The sequence below is a fragment of the Artemia sp. Qi Xiang Cuo genome, chromosome 13 (assembly GCF_049724085.1).
Source record: "Artemia sp. Qi Xiang Cuo chromosome 13, ASM4972408v1, whole genome shotgun sequence".
Taxonomy (NCBI): Eukaryota; Metazoa; Arthropoda; class Branchiopoda; order Anostraca; family Artemiidae; genus Artemia; species Artemia sp. Qi Xiang Cuo.
In genome coordinates this window covers 35703549-35718887 of record NC_142806.1, presented here as the reverse complement: position 1 = coordinate 35718887, position 15339 = coordinate 35703549, and the positions used below count along the sequence as shown (strand labels likewise).

At 37.6% G+C, this 15339-nt stretch overlaps 1 protein-coding gene across 1 annotated transcript in view; it reads right to left on the bottom strand.

Annotated features, from left to right (window-relative positions):
- Positions 1-15339, bottom strand: part of Prp5 (pre-mRNA processing factor 5) — a 186667-nt gene that overhangs the window by 113612 nt on the left and 57716 nt on the right. Inside the window, exons 3-6 of the mRNA XM_089099124.1 lie at positions 14515-14701; positions 12680-12809; positions 9662-9760; positions 2245-2417 (exon numbers count right to left, since the gene is read on the bottom strand). Coding sequence (XP_088955250.1) covers positions 2245-2417; positions 9662-9760; positions 12680-12809; positions 14515-14701 — 589 coding nt within the window. The remainder of the gene's footprint in view (positions 1-2244; positions 2418-9661; positions 9761-12679; positions 12810-14514; positions 14702-15339) is intronic.

The window sequence follows — 15339 nt, the reverse complement described above, 5'->3', positions numbered from 1 at the left end:
TTCAGAGACGGTTCTCAAGCCCATCATATACTTGGTCAGTTGCTAGTCTCGGCAAAAATGCAATAAAGGCCACTTTTTTTGCTCTCGGTTGATATCTCGGGCGCTTTTGACAACGTTGTACATTCGCAAGCGCTCCACTGCTGAGTTAAAGCAGGAATTAATTCTTCCGCAGTAAAAGTTTTTCAATATTGGTATTCAAATTCGTTGGTTTGGTTAAAATGGATGTCTGATATACCCGAGCCTATCTCAGTAAAGAAGGGAGTCAGGCAAGGTGGTGTGCTGTCTCCGTATATTTTTAAAACTGTGCTTGCGGACTGTTTGCGAATGCTGTCTCCTGTGTTTTTAGAAAATACTACTGTTAGTCACATTGCCTATGCTGATCATGTTCTGCTAGTCAGTCATACTAGGTCAGGCCTCACAAAGAACCTAAATGTTCTGATTAATACTTTGAGTATGATTGGACTTTCTGTAAATGCTCCAAAATGCGAGTTTTTGTGTTTTACTATTTCTAACCCTCTTCCTCCTTTACATGTGGGTACAGCGCGATTCAAGTATGTTACAAGGATGAAATGATATTACTTTTTCTGATATTCTTTCGGCTATATACTCGTCTCTGGTGGGTAGCGCTCTGCAGTGCATTCAATCCTCGTATGGTAAAATCTCGCCTAATAGAGGCGGATAAAGCCGTCAAGGCTTATGTAAACTTTACCATAGTTTTTTTTCTCCTGCAATTCTTTTTCTTTCCGGTTTACAGCCTCTAATGTGCAAAAAGGACCGTCTTCAGCTAAAGAGAGACTATTTTAAATCTTTTAATTTCCTGCTATATTTGCCAACTTGGTACAGAAATCACAAGATTATTTCTTATTTTGGAATTGTCGACTCTCTAGTGCTAATTGACAACATCGTTAAGGATCTGAGGACCAATACTCTAAGAAAGATATGTGCCATAGACCCCCTCACTTATTTTTTTTTGCCAGATTAGTGATTCTATGGATATTGTTAACTTATTTATGTTGTGTTTTTCTTATTATTTCCTTGTGGATAATATTATTTTGTTTTTTCTTTTTTTACTCCGCATTTATTTTATATTGCGGGTTACAAAGAAACTTACTTACTTACTTACTGTCTTCTTGGTTCTCCAATCATAGATATTGAAAATCTTTGCTTTTTTCTTTTTCAGACAAGGCACAACATCCTTACCTTCCTACTAAAAAGCTGACGATACTGGAAGGTGGTGTATGAGGGATTCAGTATGATTGATGAACTTTGATTCATCAATCATACAAGTTCGAAATAATTAAACGGCTTGGATCCAAACAACGTGCAGCACACTTGCTTTCTGCTGAAGAGTTGGTGGTATGGGGTGGGAGGGGAAGGGATGGGGGGTTGATAGGGCTATTTTCCCACTTTGGATCTCAATTTAAAATCCTTACATGCTTACAGTTCAAACTAGGAGCAATGCTTCCACTTGTTGATACACATCCGGTCAGTACTCAGATTGGGTTTAGCACTTTTTCACAATGACTTGGGACTTCAGCCATTTTCATATCAAGTGTCCGAAATTCTGCTGCTTAGACTTAGGTCGTTTATATGATTAACGTGGTATTAGTCCATTTTCACAACAGATCTGGACTTGCAAAATTTTGTGTCGAGTCAGAACTTAGCTGAATCTTGCGTCTCATCACCAAAATTTCATGAACAGAACTTAGCTCGTTTTAGCACTGAATCCGACCTTAGTTCGTTTTTGCAGTAAAATTGAGATCCTTGCATAATTCCAGTTTAAAGATTGATTACTTTACCATGCAAAAGATAATGACAAAAAATAGATCAGGCTTCAAGCGAAACTTGCAATATCCAAGTATTTTGTTCTCAGTATTGCGTATCTTCAAGCGTATCTTTCATCAAGCTCATCTTCAAGCCACGGGCTCTTAGAAAAAGCAAAAATTATGTGCTAGATTCTGTTAAGGTGTTGAGAACATAACATGGTATTGTATTTTGAATTAGGAGAAGATCCATTTGGAAATGTATACAGAAGAGTAACTAGGTTATAACAAAAAAAAAAAATCAAACTTGAAAAATAAGCTCATTCAAGCGCTACCTGAAACATTCACGTTGTTTATTACCAGCCTAAGATAAACACAGAAGAGATTAATGGTTCTAAATTAGGATATCCCTATAGCTGAGCTAATTAAACATATATTCTCAGGCAGAAATCCTAAAAGCAGCAACAAGGTTTACTCTTACCTCAAGGGCATCTTGATTTTGTTCCATTAATTCGCCTTTCTTTTTTGTCTCTGCTTTTTTAGCAACTCCAGATATTACCATCACTCCAGGCCCTTTTTTGTCATTGCTGTGGACTTGTCTTTTCAACCTACGGGCCTCAGTTTGAACGTCCATCATATAGGCGTCAAGAGGATCTAGAAGAAAATGTGTTCTCTACGAGTATCTCGAATCACAAATTGAATAAAACTACTTTTGACACTTTTGTCAAAAAGAAAACTCTCTAAAAATAAGGATTTACATGAAAAAAGCTATCAACCAAACATTAAGTATTTTTGATAGCCAAATTTACTAAGCCTAAAAATAAGATGTATTTGTGAATATTCTTCAATTTCATACACATAAGCAAATATACAAAAACAAAAGAACGAAAGACTTAAGTCCAAACCAGAAATACATTCATTTTTGCTTCCAGCCCTGTAATACTTATCAACTTAATAAATTTAGCCTCCAAACACCTCGCGTCCTTAGGCCCAAAACAAAAGGGCATGTGTGATACTTTTTTTCCTATAATGAGCTATAAAATGACAAAATCATCCAATTGTTGCATTTACATAAGTATATTTACTTCATATGGGGTAGGGCAATCCTGGCAATCATTCAGACAGAGGTGTATTTACATTTCTATCTCAAAGACAACCAATTATAATTCTGAAGAAACTTTTGGACGACAAGCATACAAAAAATAATAATAATAATAATAATAAAAATATGTAGCGTACACTTTTCTTCGAGGATAAAAGACCAAATTAGCCCCCTTCCCTCAAACATAAATCTATAAGTCTTTTTACCTCCCCCTCCCTCCAAAAAAACTTCCTAGAAGTTTCAACTCAATTCCCTATCCGAGACACAAAACAGTGTATAGTCTCTTGACAATCAGAAACTAACTGGACACTAAATGTATAAATATTCTGGGTATATTGGCTTCAGTTATCCATTGTATAGCCTCACGCCATTGGCAATGGTGTTACGGACACTTAATAATTATGTAAAGTAAGATTAAAGTGTACTAAAATTAAGCCATATTATTCAACTATATATTTTAATTGTACCAATGGTTTCTCCATTGCATTCTCAAGTAAAAAAACAAACAATTACCCGATAAATATTTAAAACTGTATTTTTGCTCTCTCATCAAACTACTAAATTTTGTTGAGGGTACAACAACATACAATATAATTAATAGTTAATCTGAAATATATTTCAATGAGTAGATTAGACAAATATTTATGTACTCAAATATGTTTCTATTCTTTGCAAGACTTTCTTTACGACAGGGATATAATTAAATAAGCCGATAAATGGTATTGCTAAGCATAAAAGTTGCATTTAAATTTTTAATTTTATATATTTCCACCTTACAAAAAACTGAGTAAACTGATCTCTCCTCAAAGTAAGAGACCCTAAATATCCTCAAGAAATCGTCTAAGTTGTTAGAACAATAAGAAGAATCAGGATAAAAAAAAATTAAGCATACAAATCATATCATAACACCCTTCTTTGAAACTATTTCAGGAAACCAACTTTTAGAAAGCTTGAGTAAGTTAGATAGAAATTTGTCACAAAAATCAACCAATGGGATTCGAAGAGACTTTTTTTTATCACGAATGTGATTCTAGATAGTCAGATCACTGAGTACCTACTGAGTCACCTTCTGAGTAGGGCTTCCAGGCCACTCAGTGCTTCCCCAGGTGGCAGACAGAGGAACGTCCTACAGATATGTAGGGTACCTCCATAAAAGGAAGCTTGGACCAAGGGGGGACCTAGACCCTGGGCGTCCGTAATTGAAACTGGGACCCTCGCCCGGGGTTAATAAATTCAGGTGGAGAAGGAAGAAGACATTGAGTAGGGCCCACCGGTGTGTGGATACGTCCCGTTAGTTGCAAACCTTCTTCCCGAAATGGGTTAAATTGTATGGTACTGCAGGATACCATCGTGGGAGGATCCTCTCCAGGAGGGCAACTGCAAAAGGGCGGAAGATCCAGACTTGGACAACGGCATCTGCAAGTTGACGGAGAGGAGTGGCTTGCCGTTGTCAATGAATCAGCCAAGAAACCCTCTCTTTTCAAAAATATGAACACAGGCTCAAAAGATCAAAGCAGAAGTGCTACCGCGTCCGGGGAAACCGACGACTCTTGTGATTTGATGCTCATCAGGAAAGAGAATAACGATGAATTTGCTACCACGCACAGGGAAGCTGGCGACCATCATAGACCTAGGACGACTCCCAGACGGGACGAGAGTTTAATATTGGCAAAAAAACACTCTGAATATTGGCGCACTCAACACCCGGACTTCAGATAAACCTGGTAAGATTGATCTGGTGTTGAAAGAGATTGATAGATACAAGTGGGATGAAGTCGGTCTGTCTGAGACGCACCTTCCTCGAACCAGAGAAGAAAACATCCAGGGAACAACTTTTTTCCTGCGGGTCGTATTGATAGTGTTCATCGGCAGGGTATCGGTTTCATCCTCTCTTCGGCCTTCAAAAGGACATTAATGACATTCACTCCTGTATCGAAAAAAATAGCAACCATCCACCTGAATGGGGCCCATCACAAATCTCTCAGTCGTCCAGATGTATACCCCAGATTAAGCCTGAAGTGAAGAGGAGTGCGACCAATTCTACTACCAGCTACAAAGCGTCACTGACCAGGTCCCCAAAAATGATATACTTATCCGTGTTGGGTGACTTTAATGCGATAGATGGCAGTTTTCGACCATGCTGGTCGAAAAGAAGTCATGGACCCACACGGACATGGCCGTCTTAATGCAAGGGGAGAACGGCTTATTGGCTTCGGCAGGTAGAATGAACTCTACATCACCAATACTGCCTTTAAGCACAGACAACACCAAAAGGTAATATGGAGATCCCCTGATGGAGTCACCGAAAATATGATCGAATACGTTCTGATATCCGAACAATGGAAGTCGTCTGGAATGAACACTGTCTCACTACCCGGTGGAAATTTCGACTCGGACCACACTCTCCTGATCTCCAAACTCGAGTTGAGGTCAAAACGTCTCCCAAAAACCACAAAACTACCAAGATTCCGAACGGAACTCCTCCTTGACCCCACCAAAAAGTCACATACATCTCTAGCCTGTCTACGAAACTCCGCGACATCCTTAGTTACATCCCCTCCGCTCACAACTCCCGAAGAGATTGATCGATTGGCAGAACATGCTTCTTCTGCAGTCCTCGAGACTGCAAACGACATCCTTGGTAGAAAAGCCAAAGACGAAAAGCCTTGGATCATTGAAGAAATAATTCAATTCTGTAACCAGAAACCCCTAAATAACAAAGAATCTCATCGAAGCAGCCGAGACACCTATAAACATCTCAAATGGAAAGTTTATCGTGAAATCAGGAAGGCACTTTGCAACCTTATCGACCAAAAGTTCATGGACAGCGAAACCTAGTTCAAGAAAAAGGCAACAGCCAAAAACTCTTCAAAACAGTAAGCAAGCAATCCTTCAAAAAAGATCCTTCAACGCCCATAATGATCCTTCAATGATGAAGCTCGAACGATGGAAGGAATACTTTGAGGAGAAACTAAACCCAGAAGTAATGTAACCGATTCAAATGTCCTAAACTCCTTCCCAATCATAGATCGAGACTCCCCTCCACCACTACTTAGAAGGGAGACCAAAGCGGTCATAGAATCCTTGAAGCGAGGAAAAGTTCCGGGGAAAGATGGTGTCACTGCTGAACTGATAAATGTTGGTTCAGAAGACGTTGTCGACCTATACCACAGTCTTTTATCAGCCACATGATCTACAGGCATCAATGCAAGGCAGCAATAGTCCCAATACACAAAAAAGTCTCAAAGAAAGAATGTGACAACTACCGGTCCATCAGCCTCACAAGCCACCGAACCAGAATCCTGACCAAGATCCTGCTGCGCAGAATTCAAGCAACCATCACCTCCGTTCTTGGCAAGTATCAAGCTGGCTTTCCATCGGGACGATCAACTATTGACCAAATCTTTACTGTGCATCAACTGATGGAACGGTTCATTGAGTTTAACAGAGACCTCTATCAGCTCTTTATTGACTTTACCGACATCAGCTCTTTACCGACACGCCTTTGACCTAATATGGAGAAAAGGCTCGTGGTATATTCTAAGACACTGCGGTGTCCCCGATAAAATAGTCAGTATCATTGAGGACATGTACAACCAATTCAAAAGTCAAGTATTGACCACTGATGAGCTCTCAGGTGAATTCTCAACAACTTCCGGAGTCCTGCAAGGATACATCCTCTTGCCGCACTTTTTTTAGCCTGTTTTTGCATGCCATCCTCTCCCTGATACCCGTCGAATATGGCGCCAAAATAAGAGAAATCCTAATTGACAAACTAGCATATGCGGATGATATCGACCAGATGTCCACTTCACGAAAGGAGATGACCCCCCCTCCCCCCTCGATAGTAATAGACGGTGAATAAGTGGAAACAGTCGATCAATTCCTTTACCTATGAAGTCTCTTGACAGCTGACAACTGCCAAACTGTCGACATTAAATACCGTCTTGGTCTTGCCAGCTCTAGCTTCAAAAGACTGTCAAAGATCTGGAAATCTAGCCACCTTTCGAACCATCCGAATGTGCATCTATTCAACAGTCTGCAACCTCCTTGCGTTCGAAATGAGTCCGCAACCCTCCGTCCTTCAACGAGCGCAACCTCCTTGCGTTCGAAATGAGGTGTCTGTGCCGGATAGCCAAGATCATATATACTGACCATGTCACAAACGAAGAAGTCCGAAAAAGGCTGAAGTCACAAGACACTATCCTGAACAAAATCCAAAAACAGTAACTGCGCTAGTTCAACCACGTAAAACGAATGAATCCCGAACGCCTCTCCAAGATCGCGCTTGAAAGAACAACTGAAGGACTTCGACCACGGGGAAGACCTCGTAAAAGATGGATCAAAAACTTCAACCGACAACGCATTGCCCAACTATCCCGACCTGCACTTGACAGAACAGCATATCGAGCCCTAGTTCATCAGATTTTGGAAGGAGTGGTCCCAAGACATCCCATGAGGATGGATGGGACTTAAGTAAGTATAAGTAATCTAGAAACCTAAAATTCTTATTTTTAACAGGATTTTCAGTTATCGAATTCTCTGATATTTTGCGTGCATATGCATATCAATTGTGGGAGGAGGGGAGATGTCTTGCAAGAATCTTGTCATGGCACATCAACCAGAAAAGGTAGTCAAATCTAAACCAAAGTTGATATGAAGTATCGGCTAGTATTCTAGCCTTGGGATGTCCAGACCAGTCTAAAGCCGTAGGGAGAAGACATCCCTAAATTATTTTCTTCACGACGTCTAACAGAAGTGGTTGTCGGATCTCAGCTAAACCACTTTGATGTAAAAACCAGTACTAAAATTGTACTTCCTTAAGGTGCATAAATGAATCGACCTCTTTGGGGGGAAGGGTTCCTAGATGCAAAATCGAGCAAAAGTGGTAATCGGGTCGTAATTAAACTTTTTAGTATGTAAGAGTAAGATGGACCTTGGGTTCTTCAAACACAGTCTATTCTCTTTGAGGAAGGGGGAGAGGGCCACCTAAATCTTGTTATTGGAATACCGGAAAGATGGCCGAATCTCAACCAAACTTTTTTATTATGTAAGTGCTAATGGCATAACTTATAATATAAGTTATGCCTTTTAGAGACCTTATCTGACACGATAAGGCAAGAGGATGGAAAAATCTCCCTCGGTTTTTGCGACAGGAACATCTACCAGGATGGGTTATCGGATCTCCACATACAAGACGTTGGAGGTAGAAGCAAGTGCCCCAGCAGTGCCTTTTGAGAGTTGGCGCTCTTTCTGAACTTTGAGGGAGAAGAGAGTCCTTAAATTCTTGTAATCACGAGACTCATATTGTTCCATTTAAAGCAAACTTGGCAGGAAATAAGATTTTAGTGTTTTAGTTAGGTTTTAGGAAAGTCTACCCAAACTAACTTATTTACCCATATTCTTGTGAATAGAACATACACCTGAAGGGGTTGCAAGATCTTAAATAAACTTGGTGGGAAGTGAGAATTAATTTCCAAACTATACCATTTTGATATCAAGACAGAATTCAGATTTTGTGGAAGAGGAAAGAGGAATTGTCGTTAAATACATGTCGTCAGAATAGTATCTAGAACCCTTAGTTATATCTCAACAATACTAAGTCGGATGTAAAAAAAAATATGATGGGCTCTTACTGCCTTTTTGAAGTCAGAAAAGGATTGGACCTCTGTGAGGGGGGATTCTAATCTGTCGTCGTCAAGAAATCTTTTAGAAAGGATTGTCTCAACCAAACTCAGAGGGGAATAAGAGCCCGTTCCAACATCTCTAGGGGATTGAAGATAGGGCCCCACGATCAATGCCATCGCAACATCTAGGAGAAAGGGACGCCAAATATCATTCAAACATGGTGGTAAGTAATATTCACTGTTCTAGTTTTGGTTTTGGGGGCCTGGACGTAACCTTACTTCTGTAAGATGGGTAGAAAGAATGGGTTGTTAGATATCAAAGAAATTTGGCGGAAAGTTAGAGTGCGCTAATTATCCTAGTTTCACCTTTTGGAAATCTGTACCTAATCTAAACTTCGTGGGGGAGGAAGGGGGCTCTCGTGTTTACTATATGGGATCTACCAAAACATTTTTAGACCTAAATAAAAACAGTGAGAAGTAAGAACTACTATCTTATTTGCGCCTTTTCAGGTCCAGAAGTCTTGGGATAACAGATGAGGGATAAAAAAGGATTTAAGGTCCTCCAGAACCATTGCTGGCACATAGGGTGTCGAATCGACGTTTCCATTGTTGAGTCTGACGTTTCAGTTAAATTCGTATTATATGGACATATCTCAAAAAGGGATGTCAAAATAAATAAAAAATAGCAGAAAGGAAAAGGCGCTTTTTATGATGCCTGTTTTTGGAATCTAAACATGATTCAACCTCTTTTGGGGGAAGAAGTCCCCAACTGTGATTCCTTGAGCCTTCTTAATGAGACCTGTTGTTTCAGTCGTACAGAAGACCAAACGTCATACAGTTTTCAATCATTGAAAATGCCCCCCCCCTCCATCCTCCTGGAATCTTTTAACAAAAGTATAATCATCAAATTAATGCCTGAAATTACAGTTCATCGACAATTTCAACTGCATTCAAATTTGAATACTAAATATTCATTTTATTATATAACTTTACTTCTGTTCGTTATATTCCTATCTACACTTCTTTGAAAAACTTACTTCTGCATAATTAATTTCTAATACAAAGGGCTAATCTTTCCAAAAATTCTCTTCAGTAAATTTGCCCTAACAAACCTGCACAAATTTTAGTAAATCTGCCGAAACAAAGATTAAAACCTTTACTTAGCTTACCAATTTCATCAGCGTTCTCGGACTTAATAGCCGCAGTTTCATCTTCCTCTTCTTCATCATCCTCCAATGACCACTTTTTACTCGGAAGTTTCAATCCCTCTAGAATACAGAATCAAAATGTTTATTTTTTCCTACAATAATGACATTTAAAACAAAAATAAATTTCAGCGCTCAAGTAAGCATTGTAAATACATAAAGATAACGCAAGAAAAAATGGAAATTATGGAAAAACGAATGTTTTATCCAGACAAGTGACATTGCATTTCAGTTTCTGAACTACGCAATAACAAGAACATTACTTCATTTCATATTGTCAAGTTTTCGGCTTCACATAATACCACAACGTTACTTTCTGTTTACGGGTATATTTTCCAAAAATATAAGATGACATTTTTTTTATCCATAATTTTATGTTGGTTTCATGTCAAACACGAAATTAAAATGAAATGAAACTGTCATAACAGCAGAACTTTTAAGATAGCGAAAAGTAGATTTCTTTGTATAGCGTTTTTTCCACTTTTTTACGTTATTTGCTAGTAAGAGTGAAGTGTTTAATCTGTTTGTTTTTTTCATTTATAAAGGCTCCCGGACATTAAGCCGAAACAAATTTTCATTTTATTTTAATTACGTATATGTTCGCGTTAGCATATTGATCATATAGGGATTTTTCGCGAGATTGTTGATGGTATGTTCAGAAACAGAGGCGAAAATGATTTCCAAGTCTGTAAATCGGTTGCTTGACCTGAAATTATAGTTAAATTTTCTTCTTTTTTTCAAGTAGAGAAAAGCCTAGCTGACCATTTTAAGTTATGTTTTCCTATCACGTAAATTTCTTCTTTTTTTTAAGTAATTTTAAAAAAAAAAAAAAAAAAGCAGAAACATGATTGTCTTTTGTAACATACCCAAAATACTGAACCCATAACCGTAGTAGAAAATACAACTGCTTAAATGGCATGTCTCATCTGATGTCAGATATACCATATTTATTGTGTGAACACTGTTTTTACGTGATCATTTAACAAGGCTGAAATAGCCTTTTTGTAAACTGTCCTAACATTGCGGCACAAAAAACAAAAACACTGTTTCTTCCTTTGAAAAAAAAATAACGACATTTGACTTCTTGTTCCTCAAATTCCGCGCAATAAGCAGCAATAGATTTAAATCAGAGCTGTCTTTGCACTGCAGATTTGCATCAGAGCACAAGCCTTGTCAACAAACGAATATTTTTTTAATCAAATAGTTTGTGGTAAAGAACTATTAAATAAGAAGCGACTCGGCCCAATCATACCCAAAATTCTAAGAAAAAAATCTTGATGATGTGTTTTGTAATGTATTTTGATAATGTAAAAGAAAAATTCTGATGAATTCTCTATATCAAGCGAATTGACTTTTTATGCTGGTTCCAAATATATATAATTTATTAAGTTTAATATTACCTATCAAAAGCTACGAACCTGGGAAAATTTGCCTGATTTTTGAAAAAAGGGGAAAAAAACCACAAAGAGCCAAGCGATCTTAATGAAAATCCCACATCAGATTCACCGTATCAGAGAACCCTGCTGTAGAGGTTTCAGGCTCCTATCTATAAAAAAGTAGAATTCTGTATTTTTGCCAGTAGGAACACCATAAATGCTTGTTTATTGATTCATTTTTTTTTTCAGGATTGGTCATATCGAACCAATGGCTTTAGTAGATCAGAAGAGGGCTCATTCGAACGGAAATTAAAAGTTCTAGTGTCTTTTTTAAGCTGTCAAAAAGATTGGAGGAAAACTAGCCCACGTCCCACGCCCCCTCCCCTCCCCCCAAATACATCCGATCCAAATTTTTAGAGCCATTTAATTCAGAGTAGTTGAAATGCCTAATAAATATGCCTCTGGGGATGACATGACCCCCATACTCCCCGATTAAAGGGCTGTAAGTTGGGCGACATGCCCATTGTTTATGGAAAATTATTCGGGGGCGGGGATCTCAGGTGGTGGAGGGGATTTCTACGAGTAGGAGGGGATTTCTACAGGGAAAATTTCCCATGGGAATGAAATTTTCCATGTGGCAGGGAAGCTTCCGGGGAAAATTTCTCCATGGAAAGGGGGTGGGGATTTCCGGCATTTGTAAAACGATCAGAATAAATAAAAAACGAGTTTTTTTTAATGAAACAAAAGGAGAATTTCCCAGAGTCAATTTTCCATGGTGAACTCAGAGAGGAAGGAATTGTACCGAGAGAAATTTTCCAGCACGGAGACTTTTACGCGGGAGAAATTTACTATAGGTGAATTTCTTGCGGTAGGAATTAAGACAAGCAAAAATTATTCGTACATGAGGCGGACTGCCCATTCCTCACTCCCTTGCTCGTTACGCTAAAGTTTTTTAGTGCTTTAAAAAAAGCATCATAATCAAATTCAATGGTTCTTTTGTTTCAGCGTTGTTCTTAAAGAATTTTGACAAAAAGTCAAACTTTAGAGTAAAGAGCGAGGAGTTGAGGAGGGAGCAGCACCGTCGCGAAGAGAATGATTTCTGTTCGTTTTAAATTTTAATGTTGCTCCTTACTTTCATTAGAAAAAACTTTTTTTACTTAATTCTTTCACAGCTTTTAAGTTGATACAGCTGTGAAAAGGTTCACAGCTTTTAAGTTGATAAACTTACAGCATTTATCCTACGTTGAAACATAAACATTATCAGATGAATCAACGGAAATAGCACTTCCAATGAAGAAAAGAAGAAAAGTAAGCTACGATTTATGGACAATGTGGTTATTTATTTGAACATATGTGGATTATTTATCAGAAACAAAAGAACAAATAGTGGACTATCTAGATATATACATAGATCTTTATTTGATCTACATAGAAAAAATTGTTTCCCTCGAAACCCTGGAATTTAAAATGTAATAAGACAGTTAAAGTTTAAAAGAGCAGTAAAAAATTTTCACTGGACTGTTTAAGTAACTTTTGTGGAGTCGAATAATTTTCATCTCTGAAGGTACTCAACAATCATAGAAGTGGCAAGAGAAACAAGTCTCACCTGTTAACGCTCCTTTTTCAACTTCCTTTTTAAATGCTTCTGCTTCTTTTTTCTTTCTTTCGGCTCGCCATTTCTCGATCCTCTCTTTTCTTTTACGCATCTCCGTTTCTAGTCTTTCTTGCTCAGCGTCCTAGAGTTATAATCATGCGTTCAAATTTAAAGTACAATAGGAATAAAAATTGCAAGAGCATTTACCAAGTTGCAACATATTTAATGCCAGCCTACTGTTGAGTCTGAATAAGTATATCTTCTGAGGCTCAACTGATTCTTTTAGCCACTTAAGTAGAATAAATTGTTCTTTTTATAGAAAGCTGGGAGTTATTTTGCATTTACAAGAACCTGTTCCAAAAAACTAGAACGCTAATTCTGGAACTACTAGAATTAGGTGCCATATTTCCACAAAACAAATTAATGTTGTCTTTTCAAAGCCCGGGACCAATTTAACCTCTTCGGCAGAGGAGGGGGGATTTCTAAATCAAAGCCACTAGAGTAGGCTATTTACTAAAAGAGGTAATCAGACTTCAACGAAACTTGTCTGACAGTTAATGTCCATGTTATGCATTCTGAGAGTCAACAAAAATAAATTGTGAAGCTCAAAACAGAAAAAAAGTAAAGTAGCGCATAGATGAATTAAGAACAAGAAAATACGAAATTAACTATTTCTTTGAAGTACACACTATCTTAATTATGAAACAGCTTAACAAAGATGGTTCACTACTATTTTATCAATCCAATATAGGCAATAAAATTTCTTCGTCACAGTTCAGTGTGTATTATTTTCTTCCTTTTTTTCTTCTTCTTTTTCAGATACTATGAAAACATAGGAGAGACATGAATAAATTATACTTTTCAACTAATATTATACTCAAACATTAAAAATCGATGTCAAGCCTTAAAAGTACAATGACACGTATATGAATTACAAGTTCTCTACTTAAACAATCTAACTTTCTTATCCTCATTCCTTTTTTTCTATCATTAATACCTCTTTCAATACCTTTCGATTGCTAAAAAAAAGTCTACCCACAAGGTCTATTAAATAGGAGAACAGGTGGGAGTGAAATTGACAGAGTCGAACTTACTATAGTATTATAACAATACTCTTGTCACTTGATATTAATTTGACTGTTCAAAAAATTCGGGAAAAATTAGGACACAGCATGGGGCCCCTGACAATGTAATCGCCCACCTAATAGTTGTCAGATAAGTACGGCATGATGTACGTAACTTATTAAAGCCTCAAATTAACTAGTTCAGCAAAATGAAGATTTAAAATGATATACTTCTAAAAAATATTAACAACATACTTTAATAGCACAAACACATTGATAAAGTATTTTAAAACTTTTTTTTTAATATTTCAGCTGGATCTAGTAGAGAACGAACCCCCAGGGCATTAGGCAACGGAGTCACTCAAACATGACATCATACCCCACAGACATCAGCTTGCATATGGAGATGCGGTTTTTGTTAATCTTGTTTTAATATCATGTTTTTAATACTTACAAAAGGCACTAAATATGGCAATTTTATTTAAAATGAACCCTTAAACATCTCTCTATGATGTTTCAGCACCCCACTTGCGGCGACAGAAAAAAAAGGAAAGAAAAAAGGATGAATCACTGCATCCCATGTGAAAAAGTGGCTCTCCTTGCTCCAGATGGGGAACTATAATTCTCCTAGATGGGGTTATCGGCTATGTGATTCCAATGGTGCAGTTTTTATTTGGATCCGACACCATTTTAGTGAATATCAAGGCTTTTTTAGAAACTCGGAATTTTTTCGCACTGCCGGTTTTGAGTCGATTCACGATAAATTAAGTGTTGTTTATTTACCTTATCAAGTCTAGAAAAGTCAAATTCTTCGTCTTCTTTTTTCTCTTCTTTCTTTTCTTCTTGTCTTGGTTTACTGCCACTTCTACTTCTCCTCTTTTTTTCAGCACTGGGGCTCTGGGACCTGCGTCGTTTCCTATCCCTTTCTCGACGATACCGGTCTCTAGACCGTGAACGGCTTCTTCTGTGTCTAAAGAGAAAAAGATTCAGAATTCTGCTGATGACATCAAATGTTTCAACTCGGATAATTAAAATGATTCAAAACGTCTTTTTAGCTACTCTTAAGATTTTGCAGCTTAACAAATCAACAAAGGCATCAAATTTAATTAGGTGAATAGACTAGCTTCACTTTTATTTGCATCAACTTACAGCACATATTAGTAGCTAAGAGAATAGAATCAACACCAAATGTATGTCAATACATACTTTACATTAATCGTCAAGATCTTAGCACGCTAGGAGTAATATTTATTTGGAAGGGTGTAATACACATATATATATATGTATATATAGTACATATATATTGAACTACTTTAAGGTTGTTTTCATATTGATTTATACCCTCTAATAGATAAATTTTATAGTGAAGTTAAATTGAGTGATCTTCTCTATTTCCTAGAATAAGTCTTTCTCTCCGGGCATCCTCACCAGCGCCATCTTTTTTCTTAAGTTGACTGGGGCGCCATCTATAACAATTTTTTTTTATAGTTCTCATAAAAGCAAGGTGCTGATTTTCTACTGGGAACAAGCAGAAGAGGGCAAGGAACTCCCCACAAGCGCCGTACTGTACTTGCTGGTATATTCAGTTATTTGACAATTGCGGGGAAA